Source organism: Amia ocellicauda, chromosome 19 (assembly GCF_036373705.1).
Source record: "Amia ocellicauda isolate fAmiCal2 chromosome 19, fAmiCal2.hap1, whole genome shotgun sequence".
Taxonomy (NCBI): Eukaryota; Metazoa; Chordata; class Actinopteri; order Amiiformes; family Amiidae; genus Amia; species Amia ocellicauda.
The window spans coordinates 7,756,512-7,774,542 of NC_089868.1; the positions used below are offsets into that span (position 1 = coordinate 7,756,512).

The 18,031-nt window shown below is 39.4% G+C and overlaps 1 protein-coding gene across 2 annotated transcripts in view; it reads left to right on the top strand.

Annotated features, from left to right (window-relative positions):
• LOC136714848 (roquin-1) overlaps nt 1-17,741 on the top strand; it is a 61,698-nt gene extending 43,957 nt beyond the window's left edge. The window contains exons 15-21 of one of the 2 annotated variants that reach the window (XM_066692472.1): nt 847-1,066; nt 2,058-2,148; nt 2,873-2,975; nt 5,361-5,522; nt 7,432-7,532; nt 8,200-8,373; nt 9,931-17,741. In XM_066692472.1, the coding sequence (XP_066548569.1) occupies nt 847-1,066; nt 2,058-2,148; nt 2,873-2,975; nt 5,361-5,522; nt 7,432-7,532; nt 8,200-8,341 (819 nt within the window). In that variant the 3' untranslated portion in view covers nt 8,342-8,373; nt 9,931-17,741. Of the gene's footprint in view, nt 1-846; nt 1,067-2,057; nt 2,149-2,872; nt 2,976-5,360; nt 5,523-7,431; nt 7,533-8,199; nt 8,374-9,930 lie in introns of those variants that run through there. The other variant, XM_066692473.1, reaches the window with a different exon arrangement.
• Nucleotides 17,742-18,031: the final 290 nt, after the last annotated feature.

Here is an 18,031-nt window from a genome sequence, read left to right on the forward strand (position 1 = left end):
ATTAACTGAAGGCTGATAGTTTAATGTTTGCATTATAAATGCATACACATTTTACTTGACTGGTTGAGAGTGATCACTGACCCTCTGATAGACTGCAGGAGGGGTTTAAATATAAGGCAGGGCATCGTATATCTAAGGGGACAATATATGCAGAAAAAAATATGAATGGATCATGTTTCAATGGTAAGTGCATTTAAATGTATACATTTTGATAAAGCAAATGCTTTCAGTTATATACAGTTTCAACTCTAATAGCCCCAACATATGTTCCTTTTTATTAACATGTACAACTTTTAATTTTTTTACATGTTTGCAAATCCTGTTCTCACGAATTTTCTTTCACTTCCTCTATTGTATGTGAATAATTTGAAACTCTTGTCTGTTTAAAGTGATGTTGTTCATCTTAGCTTTATTTGCTATGGTAACGTATGAATTCCTAACTAGGGGGATCTTCAGTGGAAGGAAAATAGGGCTGTGGGGATGGGGGTAAGTGGTGGGTAGTGTTCTTGTATACCTTAAGCCACTTTGGGAAGATATATTGTGGAGCAATTTTGTTTTTTATGTAGTATACTCATGCATTTTCTGTCTCAGTAGACAGACCTGCACAGCAGTTCCTCATTTGCAGCAAGCACTCTAATTGCATACCATTACACTCACTCTGACTTGTGGTCTGCACAAAAATGCCGATTGTCTCTTCATATTTCCAATTAAAAACGAAGCTGCTGGAATGACACCCCCCCGGGTCATGAGTTGAATTTCCTTGACATCTCTGTCTTACTGGTCTCACAGTGTGTGTCCCCCCTCTCCCTGTCTGCCTTCTCCCACCTCCCACCCCCCCACCCCCAGAATGTCGACAGCAAGGGTTTGAGGGAGCAGCCAATCGACATGCAGAGGAGATCCACCGAGGCCAAAGATGATGACCCCATTATCCCCTTCGGCCCCCTGCCCACTGTCTCTCGCTTCGGGGCCATCTCCCGCACATCGAAAACAGGATACCAGACCACGGGCCCAGTGCAAGCCATGGCGTCCTCCCAGGGATCAGCCACCAAGCACATGACTGTCGCAGGTATTCCCAGAAACAGTGTCAGACTCCAAGGAGTTCAAACCATATCTTTAATTGGCCCATCTCCACTTTAATTCTTTCATCATTGCGTCAGTTCTTTAATTGGTCACGTTCCAAGCTAAAGCAAGTTTTAAATGCCCCACTGCCACCCAGAACTCTGTTATTCCCTGTGAATTGGCCTATATAAATACACAGGTTTATCGTAATGAAGCTAGTAGCTAGGAAATCTCACTTAAATATCAGTCTACTTATGTGGTGCACATTTTATTTATTTATTATCTAACACCCTTATCCGGAGCGACTTTAGTTTACACAAGAAACCTTTAGTGCGGTGTTACAATCGGTACAAAAATACAATCCGAAGACATCCTAGTATAATGAGCTAACAAGTGTGGACATAATACAGTGAAGTCCTAGGTATGTGCTAAGGGGAATGGTAGGCACAGGAGAAGTCATAGTAAAACTAAAAAGGTGCTAACAATACATAAGTAGGTAGAGGCCTAGTTTAATAAAACAGTACATATTTGCAAGAGATTAGGCTGCTGTATTTTACAAATATCTAATGAACATTTTAACAAGAAATGGGTGTGGATTTATATTAATTTAATACTAACACACACACAGGTTCCGCAGTTGGATTTTGCATTATACTGTTGGCTCTCGCATAAACAGACAGTTTGCATTTCCTTTACACAGATCACAATGTGGGGAATCTGAATTTATCTAAGCACCTCCTTATATTGTAAAATCCATTATTTCTTGACCGGTTGCAAGAGAACATCCTACTTTCAATCTATGATGGAAATTGGAGTTATTTACAGTGACTCATCAATACAAAAGGGTCTGAAAAAGTGAATGTAATCATAGACATGTTCTATATGATGCTGACGAATTTCAGAAGACCGATCGTGGAAGATGCTTTTAATCCTCTCCATGTACAAGCAAACACTGTGCATTGTGGGCACTCATATTTTACTGCTTCCCTCACCCCCAGCTGAGTACACCTATGGGAATCACGGAGGATGGGGAGGCACCTCTTACCCACAGCACCAAAATATGACGTCTCAGGGACACTTCAGCGAAAGGTAGGGAAGTGAATGCCTTTTGGGTATCCAGAATTCCCTCATAAGAAGTAGTCATAAATACTACTTGATATGACTGCAATTTTTTCCTTTTATGTAACTGACCTTTTTGTAGTCTTCAATCTTTTTGGGATTTTGGATTTTGGATTTTCTCAGGATATTTGTTAAATTAAGCATGTTCGGCAGGGCAATGGGTGTTTTTCAACTTCGATCTTTAGCTTTTTGTGGTTGTTCGGTTAAAAATGTAGTGGCAGATTTTCTTTCTCCTTCTTATTAATTTCTTGGCAAACTCCCTTACCCACAACCACTTGTAATTCTCGAAAGCTTCTCAAAGCATTATGGTTCTTGAATGTTCTACAAAAGGCAGAAACACAATAAGTGTAAAATACATTATGCAGGTGCACAAGATCTTATAATAAAACCGTGTACGTTTTATGCAGGAAAAAATAGAAGTGGAATATTAAATGTTTTAAAAGGAATACTTTATAAATTAGTCGTAACCTGCATAATTCCCCTGTTAAAACCCATGTTATTTAGTTTGGACATGTTTTTTCAGTATGTTGTAAACAGAATGGCTAACAAGATTGCTTAGAAGTGTGCCTGTATAACAATGTGTAGTGCAAGTTCTAGTTAATGTGAACTAAAGAAAAGTACCCAATTCTGTGCAAAGAGTCCTGCCCCATCATATAGGAATCTTGTTTTTGAGATGGTTTTCCCGTCTGTTAAGTAGGCTTCCGATGCCTCTGCACTCCGACCGAGAACAGCTGAAGATGGAGCTCCAGCAGGTCAACCAGCAGATCAACCAGCAGACACAGATCCGTGGACTGGAGGTATTTCAGACCTGCCGGACTGCAAATAATTAACTTAACAATCCTACTGCAAACTGAGTTGCGTATGTCAAGGCCAATACCAGCACCCTCTTTGGAATTCATAAACCATAAGTGCAATTGCTAATAAGCATGTGGATTATACAACAGTGAAGACCCAGCCTGATCCTAGAGTGCCTCACAATCCTCATTGTCCAAAGAGTGGTGAATACAAGGGTGAAGGAGTGTATGATTTAACCACTGGATTCATTGTCACTTGAGGACCAGCACTGGCACCTTTACGTTCTAAGCATTGATTCCAATCCTAATCCTGGGGACCCCAGACACACCTTTTCTTATTAACTTCCCAAAATGTATTTGCACAATGCCTCTGTTACTTTGTCACACTGGTATTGTGTATCATACAGTGAGGGAGAATAGTATTTGATCCCCTGCTGATTTTGTATGTTTGCCCACTGACAATGAAATGATCAGTCTATCATTTTAATGGTAGGTGTATTTTAACAGTGAGAGACAGAATAACAGCAAAAAAAACGCATTTCAAAAAAGTTATAAATTGATTTACATGTTAATGAGGGAAATAAGCATTTGATCCCCTATCAATCAGCAAGATTTCTGGCTCTCAGATGTCTTTTATACAGGTAACGAGCTGAGATTAGGAGCACTCTCTTAAAGGGAGTGCTCCTAATCTCAGCTCGTTACCTGTATAAAAGACACCTGTCCACAGAAGGAATCAATCAATCAGATTCCAAACTCTCCACCATGGCCAAGACCAAAGAGCTGTCCAAGGATGTCAGGAACAAGATTGTAGACCTACACAAGGCTGGAATGGGCTACAAGACCATCGCCAAGCAGCTTGGTGAGAAGGTGACAACAGTTGGTGCGATTATTCGCAAATGGAAGAAACACAAAATAACTGTCAGTCTCCCTCGGTCTGGGGCTCCATGCAAGATCTCACCTCGTGGAGTTTCAATGATCATGAGAACGGTGAGGAATCAGCCCAGAACTACACGGGAGGATCTTGTTAATGATCTCAAGGCAGCTGGGACCATAGTCACCAAGAAAACAATTGGTAATGCACTACGCCGTGAAGGACTGAAATCCTGCAGCGCCCGCAAGGTCCCCCTGCTCAAGAAAGCACATGTACAGGCCCGTCTGAAGTTTGCCAATGAACATCTGAATGATTCAGAAGAGAACTGGGTGAAAGTTTTGTGGTCAGATGAGACCAAAATCAAGCTCTTTGGCATCAACTCAACTCGCCGTGTTTGGAGGAGGAGGAGGAATGACCCCAAGAACACCATCCCCACCGTCAAACATGGAGGTGGAAACATTATGCTTTGGGGGTGTTTTTCTGCTAAGGGGACAGGACAACTGCACCGCATCAAAGGGACGATGGACGGGGCCATGTACCATCAAATCTTGGGTGAGAACCTCCTTCCCTCAGCCAGGGCATTGAAAATGGGTCGTGGATGGGTATTCCAGCATGACAATGACCCAAAACACACAGCCAAGGCAACAAAGGAGTGGCTCAAGAAGAAGCACATTAAGGTCCTGGAGTGGCCTAGCCAGTCTCCACACCTTAATCCCATAGAAAATCTGTGGAGGGAGCTGAAGGTTCGAGTTGCCAAACATCAGCCTCGAAACCTCAATGACTTGGAGAGGATCTGCAAAGAGGAGTGGGACAAAATCCCTCCTGAGATGTGTGCAAACCTGGTGGCCAACTACAAGAAACGTCTGACCTCTGTGATTGCCAACAAGGGTTTTGCCACCAAGTACTAAGTCGAAGGGGTCAAATATTTATTTCCCTCATTAACATGCAAATCAATTTATAACTTTTTTGAAATGCATTTTTCTGGATTTTTTTGTTATTCTGTCTCTCACTGTTAAAATACACCTACCATTAAAATTATAGACTGATAATTTATTTGTCAGTGGGCAAACGTACAAAATCAACAGGGGATCAAATAATTTTTTCCCTCACTGTATATAGTTCCCATGGCCTGTGTAGGTTAGTCTTTGTATCAGCATAGTCTACAGCAGTAGGAAAAGATTTGCTGGTGATTGGATGACAACCCAGAGCTTTCGGTTTCCCCCCAGGACTACAGTGCGGCAACACTGAACTATCTGTCATAGTGATTTTCTCAGTCAACTTTCCTGCATGTCCCACAGTAAAGGGTGTATGTTACCTTGCTGTCAAAGTATTGCTATCAATTGCCACATTGTGAACCTGGTTAGCCATGTTGCCCCATTCCTGCCTAGCCTGGTGTTTTGATTCCTGCCATGGTGTCTAAGAGCATCTTGTGCCTGCTGTGCAACAGGGCATCCCATCTGATCCAGCGCTCTGTTCTGAGTTAGATGCGCTGAGTTGTCTGTTGTGCTTGGCTTTAGGCTGCTAGTAACACGCTGCTGCTGCAAAGGGAGGCCAGCGCCCTGGCCACACAGTCCGTTTCTACGAAGTGGGCGGCCGGGCCCTTGTCCAGCGAGCAGCTGAGCCTGGAGCTGCACCAGGTGGAGCGGGAGATTGGCAAGAGAACGCGGGAGATAGCCATGGTGAGTGGGCAGAGCAGGTTAGGGGAGGATGGTCCAGCTGCAGTTACCATGAGATTGGGACTCGGCCAGTGTCTCACAGATCAAAGCCAAAACAAGCATTGAAGATATATACTGTATGTTTGGTCATCTCTGCTTTGCGAGAAGGTGTGGTACAAATTCAAATGAGACTGCTGCTAGAATGTATTTCCCTCAATCCATTCTACCCCAGAATACTGTACCGCCGTATAGTCATAATAAATTGGGGATCAGCCAAGGCTGTGTTGTATTATGTGCTAAGAAATCGTAATGACAATGTTCTTGCTTATTAAATGTGTGCCTTAACAGCATTCCCAGAAAGCAGCATGTTCAATTAAGTGGAGAGATGCAAATAAGATTAGAAAAGTCGTCGGAACAGTCAGAGCTTGAAGTGCTGTTTGGGATTTGTTCTCCCCAGCTCCTAGCAACCAGCAGTCTTGGTTGTTTTGACATCAGTTTGGTAGATGGAAGAACATTTTGTCGGTGTGTCAATCCTTTTGACATGCTTACAAGCTGTCATTTAACAGTCACCATGGATACTCCCGTTTTTTTTTTGTTTTTGTTTTTTTTTTTCTCTCCATGTGGACAACACTTTGTTTGATTGATCCTCTTTAATGTGACAAGTATTTAGGAGTTGAAACAACAATGTCCCTTCTGCTAGCAACGACCTCTTAGAGCTGGGTGTCGTTCATTGCATTACTCATCATTGGCTAAACTCCAGCTTCCCCCCCTCCCCACTACATACAGGTTTCTCAGTTTCACTTATTTTCTGTCGCTTGGCACTTGTATTTTAGCGAAAGACCAATTCGAACTCATTCCAGCAACATAGATGGCTCCTTTCTCTCCTTGTATAGCAAAACCAGTCCCTTCAATAGGGAATTACACTTGGAACAACCAAGCAAATCACATCTAAACATGTGTAGTTACAAATGACATTACAGTGGATTTATTTTCTCAATGAATAGATATGCAACACTCCAGAATTTCCATGGCTGACTGAAATTGGCCTATAGACAATCTGGGGTGTGGATCCACTGACAGTAAATACTGATCCACATGTACTAAACCAAACTGATGTCAGGTGTGCTGTCGGTTATGGACTACACCTTTTCCCAGTTTTTCTTCTGTATTCAATTTTTGTTTTTTTTAAATAAAAAAAAACATTGACTCCATAATGTGGAAAGGTGAAGGGGATCGACTAGGTTTGATTAATCTGTAGAGACCATCTTTGGCCTACTAGTACTCAGTTGCTTGCCCACTCATCCTGTTGTGTAATCTCTCTCTAAAAAAAATAAAAAAATAAAAAATAAAAGAGGAACCCCCTGGCCACTACAGCAAAGGAACAAACAGTAGATTGTTTTTTGACATAGATATTCCAAGTTGGGGAAATGGCATCAAAAACACGTTCATCTCCCTGGACTTTCAACAAGCAGCTGTATTTGGCTATATCCTATATATCCTGTATATCCTAGTCTCTGACATATTTCACCTCACACCCTATCATCCCCAATTGATTCACATCGCTTATGTCTGTACTGGCATCCAAACCCTTTAAAGTCTTACTTCAATTTCTTAGGGCCACTTGTTACAGTTCTCTTGCTCCTTCAGTTCAAATCTTCCATGTTGGTCAACCAAGCCACACAGTATTTAGTTTAAATGTGTAGTCTTTTACAGGCTACAGCAGTAAAGCTACAGTCCCTGTTGTCCCTTATTATTATTATTATTATTATTATTATTATTATTTCTTGGCAGACGCCCTTATCCAGGGCAACTTACAACATAAGTGCAAAAATAGTTAAGTACAAATTGTGGTCAGGTTTTGAGTGTTTGCCGTGACTACAATCAGGTTTCTTTTCATGTTACAATGAATGAACTGCTCCCCATTTCCTTGCAGGAGAGTCAAGCTCCACACGACGTTCAGTACAAAATGAAAACGGCAGAAAACGGACAGCCAGATCACAAGGTACCTTTAGAGGACCTCTCTGTTACCCTCAGGTGTGTGCAAGCAAAAACCAGACCTATTATGTGACCTCTGATTTCTGTTTGTCATTTGTAAGCCATACAGGTGCACAATATTGGGCCTTTTGCAGCAAGAAGATACATTTTTCAGTTTTATGGTTTACAGCCACAATATTTTGTTTATGCATATGAAGAGATACATTTGTAAAGGTGACCTTGTCAGCTCCAGAAGGGAACACCATTTAAGACAAATGGGTGACACACTGACAGTATGTCATGTAGTGCCTGTGTGGAGTTTTTCTGGGGCATCAAAAGATTAGTAAAGGCAAGCATGATCTCATTCCATTCTGCAGTATCAAGTGATACCCTGAATGAAGCAGACCTTGGAGAGAAAGTAGGGTTTTGTTTTTCAACATCTGCTGCCCACAGCCAGAACTAATCCTTAAGGGTCACAGTCAGAGAGAAGAGGGACAGGTTTTCAAATCAACCACTGAAATTGTATGACCTGAGCTGCAAAAGAGTGAGAAGACTTGAAACATCTCTAGTTTATTCTCAAAATTGTCTGCATATCTTCCTTAATTTTGATCTCCTTTTTGTGTGTGTGCGCCTGTGTGTTTACATAATTTGTTTGATGTGCGCCTGTAAGAAGAAAAACCCTGTAAGCCTTATTTTAATGTGTTCTGTGTGTGCCCTGTCTCTGCAGTGAAGGGCCAAATGGTTCCAGCCTGGGGCAGGAGAACAGCATGTCCACACTGTCCAGCAAGACCTCCTCTCTCAACTTGTCAGCCGATTCGGGGAGCAACAGCGATCTACAGAAGAACGGCGTGGTCCACTCCTGTTCCTAGATCCCCCCCCACTCACACACTGGCAATCTCGGGTAACCCTTGCACCTCCTGCAGGCGGGAACACCAACACCAACCTCTATGGAAGCAGAGGGCAGGTGGCGCAGACAGCCTCCATGCTTCTAAAGAAGCATCAAAGCCCAGTACACTCCACCTTGATATAAGCAAACTGGAAGTCTTTTTATAAAAACTCTCCTGCCACAATATAAGAAGCCCCTCATCCTTTTCCTCCTTCTCCTATCTCCAATTGCTAAGGTATTTGGGCTCCAGGTCCAAGCTGTTTTCAAGCTCTGATGTAAAGGATACCAGTCTCTTAAATCAGGTGGAGTGTACTGACGATACAGTACAAGATAAGAACCCGCATACATGCACACACACATACATACATGATCCTCTTTTTATTTAGAGATAAGCAGTATCTGCAGAGAATTTAATATTTTTGTTTCCTCCTTTTTTTGTTCTGTGAATGAACTTTTTTTTTTTTTTTTTTTTTTTTTTTTTTTTTTTTAATTACTTTGAACGCCTTGGGTGCCAGGGTGGTTGATATTACACTGTTTTTGTTGATTTGAAACTAGGCAACAACATTATATATATATATATATATATATATATATATATATATATATATATATATATATATATATATATAATTAAGAAGCAATTCTTGCTATATTATAAGCAATTCTTACTATATTATATGCCTACACTTTTAAGGGAGTAACAGGAGATTTAAACAGCTGATTGCTGTACCTTGTGCCACTGCGGGGCTTCCAAAAAGCTGCTAATTTACAAGCAGTTTCACAGCAGATTAGCTTCTTAGTGGCAGTCAACATGTACAGCATCTGCCTGAAAACAATTTGGATTACTAAGCTTTTAAACACAGATGTTAATAAAAGGTTTGTGATCTTGAATTTGCCTCAGAACTGCACCAAATTACACTTCCCTTAAAGTTAATTTTCCACTTCCTAATATTTAAATTAAAAAGCAAAGCTTGGGAGCTGAGTCGGAACAATAATATTTAACAGATCTTTATGTAATCAAATTAAGACATTGAAGTATTATTATTATCATTATGATGATTATCTACTGTCAGTTTGACTAATCAATTGCATCAGATTCATTTTGTGATTCAGGATATGCTTCTGATATCAGACTTCCAAAATAAATGTAACTAAATACCACATTCAATCAAACCAAGTGTGATGCATCCCATTCAGTTAAAGCACATAGTTAGATGATGAGCAGCCAAATCTACAAAGAAAAGGGACTTACAGCTAGTGAGTTACAACCAGGCCTGTTACTGCGTAGAACTCAACACTGAAGGGAAAACTTCCACCGTAGAGTAAGAGGGCATATAATATAATAAGTAACCACTTACACCTGGCTTTTTGTTTAATACAGTCTGGCCAAGTTGTTTTCCTGCATGGTACACAAAGCACAGAACAGACAGGTAGCCTGAGCCTGGTCAGATCTTATATCTCATGTGCGTGCTGCTTTTTTGCAGCAGTAGTTAAACCAGCGTCGAAGGTATCTGGATCACTTCCTGTACTATGAGTGAAACATGCTAAGCTCTGTCTCTCTCTCTCTCTCAGTAGTGAGAGTGGAGATCAATCTTCTGGAAGAGTAAACAAGAAAGAAGAAGAAAGAAAAAAAAGAATTGATCTTGTCCACGAGCAACCTCAGGCACAAAATGTGCCCTCAACATTGTAATGATAACCTAGCCTACTTTCTTCATAGAGATGTCTCCCATACAGGAGAGAGCTGATCCTCAAGCCTCTGCTTTGTGATTTGTGTGCGGTGCAGATATCCTTCAGTGCGTCAGCAGTGTCCCAGCTGGTACAGCCCCCTCCCTGGATGGACAACCCTCCCTTTGTAAGACACGTATCGAGTAGCCACGGCAAAATACTGTTTCACATTGAATTAGATCGGACAGGCGTGGCTGGTACGCACATTTGCAATACCTATTGGCTTGGAATTCGAGCTTTTTCTTTCTTTTTTTTTATTCTTAAAAACATGTAGCATCTAAAAGAGGAAAAAAAGCTGTTGATGCTTTAAAGAAAAAAATGTGCAACTGTTAGTGGTTTACTGATCAGATGTTTAATTTACAACTCAAAAAGCCTCCTGGGGAAACGGGAGCTCTTTCCACCATATTCGAAAATCTACAACAGGAAAAGACCAAATGTATGATTCCCCCCTGCAAGTATTTGATAGTTGCTCTCCCTGTGGCACAAACCATGGCCTAGCTTAATGATGAATTGAAATCCTGATTCTTAACCAGAATAATCACTTTTGAATCATTACCACTTAGGGATAGACCAAATCAAAACTTTGACCCACCCATAAATCTTAAATTACAGACCTGTACCTTATTGGGCTTTTTTTTTTTTGTCAGAAGCCACTTTCTACTATTTATACATCAAACTGCGATAAAAGTGGGTAAAACTGATTTGCATGTGGGTCAGATTTCTGATTTGTTTTTTTGTTTTTTAAATGAGGACTGCATTCCAGTTGTAGAGGATCGGAAGATGCAAAGTCCCTATACAACTTGATTTGTTTTCACCCCAGGGAAATGAACACCTCAAAATCATTACTAGTAGGTATTTGGGAGTCATGTTGCATCTCAGCCTGCTTGCTAACTCAAGAAACATTAAATTAAATGCAGGTAATGACATTTTGATACAGTAAGGATTAATTAAATTTGAAGGCAAATCCTTGATTTTTACTTTTTATCCTTATTATTTTTTAACAGATGAGTAATCTACATATGTAATGGCCGAAACGGGATTGTTATATCTCCAGTGTGAAAAACTAATGTAATGTTTAAGTTCTGCTTAAGCAGCCAATACAATTGTCTTCAGTTTATTAATATGATGGATGCTCCCACGCATTGACCTACAACCCTCCGAGCAACCTTTGCTACTGTTTCCAGATTTACACAGGTTTCAACACACTTACAAATACACCAACTGTTCCCTCCCGAGAGATGAAGCACATCCTGTTAACTAACTGAGATCTGCAGAAGAGCGGTCAAAATCCCAATGAACAGATATTGCAAAACCCCTTCACCCAACTCAGATTCCACACAGGCTAGCTCCTTAGTACAGTGTGGGTTCGAGTTTGGCTGCTCTCTGTTCCAGTCACTTTTATTGGCCCTTGAGTGACCATAAATAATAGTAAGACCAGGATCATTTTCCATTTTCCAAGGTATCTTAAATAGGGCCCCTACAAGATACTCGCTGGCAGGCATTACCAAAACATTAGATGTGGAAATGTAGTCCATTACTTCTACATTGTTAGTGCCAGAACCAACGGCTATGGATTCCGTCGAGTCTCATTTAGCAAGGTTTCCAATCCAGACCTATTTATGCATACGCACTTTTGAAATGCTACAAGATAAACATGAACTCTAAATTCAGTAGACTAACAAGCAGTACTTTGTGTTCAATGTGCACTGTTTAATATGCAACAAAAGAATGGCTAATTTAATTAAAGCAGTTGCGCCATGTGGTTTGTGCTCTATGCTGTAGCTGTGTAGATGGTAATTTCCTATTGTCCTTTAAACAAGTAATCAACACTGGGTTTATGGGAAGCACATAGAGAACAGGTGAGATTTAATGGAACGTGCTTCTAGAAGTGTTCAGACTTCTATAATTTCAAAGGCTTTATTCCTCAATGTATTTTGAACTTTCTGATTACAGACTACTAACAGTTGTCCTTTGCACTGAGCTCTTAATTGGATTTTTATTTTTTTAATAACTTCTGTGAAGTTGTATTATTTTATTTTTTTACAGTCTAGGTTATAGTTTGTTCTAGGGGTTACTTGGGAGGTGGACAAAATACCAGCTGGCATTCAAGAACATAAGGGTGGACAGTAATATATTTATATCTATATATTTAAAAAAACAACTATGGTTTTATACTGAGTAGCTCTACGGTTTTCTAAAGGTCACTGAAAGGTGTGGACTTTGTGTCTTCATAAACAACAAAAAAAGAGAATAACATCACTTCTACTGTATATGAAGCCCTGTGACATGAAATCAACATAAATTATGCTTAGTCCCTCCATAGAGCTAAACATGAATTTAAGCTTTTCTTTTATATATACACTTTTAATTAGTTGTATCATATATCCTTTTGGTTCTTATGCTTCAATTTTAAGATGCCGTTTTTGTTTTGTTTTTATATTGGATAATTTAATTTGGGGGAATGAGAAATTAATATATTTATGTATTAGATTGGCTGTTTCTCTGTCCTGCAGGACTGTATGGATTGATATGCAGTACTATATTCAAACCCAGTATTAACCATCTGTAATTGTAGTCAAAAGTATTCACAGCCTTCATTTGAAACTATTATATTGAACAATTGCGTTAGGTTCATATTGTTTTTCACAGTTAGTTATTGATAGATATATGTCAAAGTTTGGTGATTAAATGGATTGGGTTAGCCCCCCTGATCAGATTCCAGCTGATCAGGACAGGGGGTGTATAAACTGCCGACATCCATTCCATCCTTTGCTTTCTCCGGAGTGAAAGTCTCAAAGTTAGACCCTTGGAATGAGGTGAACTTCACTAGAGGCCAACTGCATTTGTTTGTGGGCATTCCAACATGTTGGTTTGTGTACTAGAGGCAGTGAAGTTTCTCAGTGGTATACAACTCTTTCATTGCTGTTGTCTTTTTAATTTCAAGATTTAAATGACTTTTTAATCAGACTACATGTCAGTTTAAAAGTCCCTCTTACCAGTGCTTATTGCATTGCTGTTACCCACAGATTCTATCATTCAAGCACTTGTATCTGTCATGCCTATTATAACTATTATTTGTATTCATACTGACCTCAGTGTGTTTGTAGGTCCCCGTGGAGCTTTAGATGTTTTCTTTTTCTGCCACATTGAAGCACATTATAAGTCATGTTTCAGATATACTGTGAAGCTAATTGCTCAATAGCCTTAAGTGCTTTTCTACATGTTATACTCAGCAACAATTTCTATTGAAGTCAAGGGCTAGGAAGATGCCGATTTGAAGATTTCAATCTGTTTTTCTAAAGCAGCTTTAACAGCATATCAGTTCAGGAACAAAAATAAATTAAATAAAATCACCTGTAAAAGATAGCCCGCTAACCCACACCCCAATCTTTCTTTCTGGAAATAGAAGTGATGTTGTCAGGAAGGAAGACACAAACTCCACTCTGGTGTGCCTTTAGGAAGTGCCCTTCAGATCTGTTGCAGAACTGTAAGACTGTACTACCTGACATCTGAAAGCCTTGATCAGTCTACGCCATGTTGGGAAGTGCTCCAGAGAGAAGCTTAGTTATACCCCTCTATGAACTTGGGTTTCTGCAGGCCGCTGACATTTAAGGCACGGCATCTGTTTTTGATACCCAGTCCAGGATTTAATACCTACCCTTAAATTCTGCTCTGCCCTTCCCTACTTCCCAGCATCTGCTCATAAGCTAGCAATGAAACCTTAACTCTATCTCTATGAAGTCACTTCCAAGTTAGCAGCAGGGTTATACCAGCTTACCAGGTGAACGGGTATATTGGATAATGACCCTGATTCATTCAGGGGAGTACATTTCCTAAACTCAGGACTGGATGCCTGACATGGAGATCCATTTAAACAATATAGAACTTAGCCTTTCTGAAGGATTCCAGTCAACATCAACCAGACCAAAAAAAAAAAAAAAAGTTTCTTCCCTTTATGGTTGTCTTGCCAGTGGGAGACATGGTCTCATTACACATCTGATTGGCTATAACACACCACAACGCTCTTAGTAGGCAAAGAGAAACCAAAGCTTTTGAAGAGATGGTTCATTCCAGTCGATGTAGCATGAACACACAGGCCCCCCCCCTTGGTTCAAGACAGCCTAGCCTTAGGGCACTCTCCCTACATCACTCTTCTCTGGACTTGTGGCTTTCAGAGCTTTGCTCTATTGACTATAAATTGTACACGACGACGACGATGATGATGATGATGTACGTTATTGGTACATTTTCCAGTTCTGCTTCTTTCTGATGTGTTTGTACTTTTTTGTAGACCGATATATACTGGTCTCTCGAGACAGTGTGCGATCTTAAGCACCATTTTTTGGTGGAACTTCTTTTACGTATAATCTGTGTAATATTATGATTATTATTACTATTCTTGTTCTGATTATTATTATTGCTTGGGACAGAGCTATTGACACTTAAGCAATCGTAAAGATTGGTTATGAAAGAGCCTGGCTGAGAGACACACAAAAACAAACAAAAAAAACAAAAATAATAGCCACATTTGTATTTATATTTTTGACATGTGAAGGGGCTTTTTTGGGCCTAGCTCTTCTTGTTACACCACATTCTAAGGGGTGATCGTGTGCAAGCTCTGGATTCTTCATCTCCAAGCTCCCAAATCCAACCAACACATTTTAAGCAGCATTTACCATCAATTTAAAAAAAAACAAATCGCTCCTTTCCCCCTGATTCTAATTCTGGGCTTAGAACCACCAAGTTTAGAAACTAACTTAAATTATCAATCTTATGCTATATCCTTCGGATTGTGTGGGAAATGTCTTTCTGCACCGTAATAAGGAATCCTGTAGATTTTGGCTTAGATTTGTAAGTGTCAGCTCAGCAAAGCCTCAAGGAGCTTTGGCAGTGCTTTATTGAAGGCGTTTCATAATTTCAGGAGTGCATGTCAATTGAGGTGGTTAAAGTAATCAGAACTGCTTGACCAAACAGGGTTAATGGCACCTGTTAGCCAAAATACCACCCTGTCCAGTAGGCTTCAAGTACTAGATGGTCACCCCCCAATTAATGTGCCTTTTGGCAGGTTTTTGAATATATTTAAGGTTTGGGTACATAACATCTGTAAATAAAATATATATAATGTGCAACTGTTAATATACTCGCTTGGAGTCAGCATTTATATTAAATGATCTCTACAAATCAGTAATGCAATGATCTGTAACTGGTTGCCAATGCAGAACTGAACAACTCTTATCCTTTCTTAGTCAAAGGAGTTCAGTGCCAGACTTGTAACATTTGTTTACTTAGCCATTTTGTGTCTGTACAAAGAAAAACAAACAATTTCCAAAAAATAAGAAGAAATCTCTAGCTTAATGTAAGGTTGTACTGTATTGAATGTTTTGTGTATTCAGGTATTGACAGGCCCTCGCCTTGGCTTATTTATAGCTGATAAACCATGCCACGGTTGAGGAAGTCATGTTTTTTTTTTTTTTTTTTTTTTTTTTTTTTTTTTTTTTTCCAACATGCTTGTAGTTCAGTCAGTGGAGGGGATTGTGGGTAAAAACATGCAAGACCCACTCTTTATCCTTTGTTTTATTCTAATTTGGCCTTTAACTTTAAAACAACAACAACAATCTCCTGCACTGGGTAAATGGTATTAAAAATAGAATAGAATAGTACATCAGACAAATAATTCAGGTCAATAAACTACAAATCCCTGTGGAAATTCAAGCAGGCCAATTGCAGCCAAGATGGACCGATTTGCCCAAACAGACGCCAAACATGTAGCATTTTCTTCTGACATTCACACTTTCCATGTTCAGCGCCCATTCATTTTGCTGGAGATGGAGCACATGTAATTTCTACTGTCATTCTTTGACAATGCTGAAACAAAATTTCAGTACAGCACATTTGTCTAGTCGTTGAGACATCGGTCAAAGTCCACGTGGTCTTGCTAGTTCATTTGTATTTTAATATTTTTTGGCAGCAAAAGGTAGTTTGGTGGAACTCCGCAAACTGCAAAATTACAGGTCTGTATCCCCCAACTGGAAAATGTTTTTTTATAAACTTGCCATTAATATCAGTTGTCATAATTACTGCCCTACTGAAAATGTGTGAACACATAACTAAAATATAAAATAAAACTTAATTTTCTAAAAAGATTTGAACAATTAATGTTAACAAGAACAAGTTAACTAGTTAATAAAAACAAGGGGCTATTTTGAGTGTGGTAAAATTTTCTTTGTTTTAGTCTTTCCGTTTTAAGCAGCTGTTTGAATTGGGGGATGCACCTGGGCAATCTGAAAATCCTTGCATTTAAATACTCAAATCCACCACATGATACACCCCCACATTACCATATAAAGAAAGTTTCTTCTGCCACGTCAACATTTTTTGCTTACGGTCTTCCATTGATCACAATACAGATCTTCTGATACATATAGTGGAACAACATACCTACTGTTTACCTTCTGCAGTCTGGAAATGTTTGTAATTGGATTGTCATATATATTTTTTGTTTTTTGTTTATTTATATAAAGCATTTGTCTTTACCTTACGTCCCTGACTGAGAAAACTTCATACAGAGTGGCTGTTTTTACTCACATTGGGAGAAACTGATCACTTTGTTAATAAATTAAAAAAAAAATCTAATTTGAATACAAAACAACCAATTTCCAAATGTATTCCCCAAACCCCTGCCTTGATAAATATGATCTAAAGACTAGCACATGCCACACTGCAGTTCTCCTGTGTACCAAGAATTATGGAAGCAGATTCACTTGATTGGTAGATTTTTAATTGTGTATGTAGGGGGGTGGGTGGGGGAAGTAATGATAGCAAGCTACAGTTTAAGGCAGTATTTTCACTGACCAGTTGGCCGTCAGTGTGCCTCTCTCTCACTCCTTGAATTTTGGTGGATTAGTTTGGTTTTTGTTTTGATCTTTGTAAGATCTGTGTTGGTCACTGTATCAGTTGTACAGTGCTCTTTGTCCAGTTACATGCATGGGGAAGTGGATCGCATTGGGCAAAATTCCATATGACAGGCTTCAGTGACGCGCACTGGTTAATTGCTTGTAGTTTGACACAGAAACCGGTTCCTATTGAGTCGATTTTCCTTTGAGCACTCATGGCTCTCGGGGGAGTGTTCACCTTAGCCCTCTCTGTATGCTCCTTTAGGAACGTTTTTTTTTTGCCTCCACACAAACTGCATTCATTGTAACAAGATTGGGCTGTTCTTGCTGCATTATATTAATTTTATTCCTAACATTGGGAATGTAATTGCTTTTGATGATTACTCCCAAATTGTCTTGTAATAGATTTGCTTAAATTAAGGTACAAGTTTAACTCAAAAAAATAAAAAATAAAAAAAAAATGTTTGTTTTTATATTATACTCCATTAAGGAATGTTTAGAATTATCTTTCTCCAATATGGATGTAGCTGTTATACTTTTTTTTTTTTTTTTTTTGTAAAAGAATTCACTGTGTGAAAATTGGTTTGCATTTTTGTATAATACAATCTGCTTTTTTTTTCCTTTGAGTTGGGAGGGGTTAACAAACTGGAAGTTTGAAGACAAAAAAAAGAAAAAAATAACCTGTGAAATTTTAAAGACAATGTAACTTATGTGCAACAGTGATTCTTTACTGGCAGGGACTGTGATTAAAAATTGTAAATCTGATCGGTTGTGTTTTGGGTTCATTGCTTCTTCATATAAGCAGCTGTGCCATGTTACTCACAAGAAAAACCTGTGTAGATGTAATATTTTCAGAACAGAAAAGGTCAGAAGTTTCCATTTACAACGCATTGAAAGGCACAAACCATCAGGACCAACTTCTGAGCACAGTGTACAATTGTCCCGCATTAGCACCAAAGTCTCCAAAATACAATCATCCTAGTCTGAGCAGTACAAGACATCAGATTGCTTTGTCATTTTTTTTCCTAGGTCGAGAGAGTGAGGCTTTAGAATTG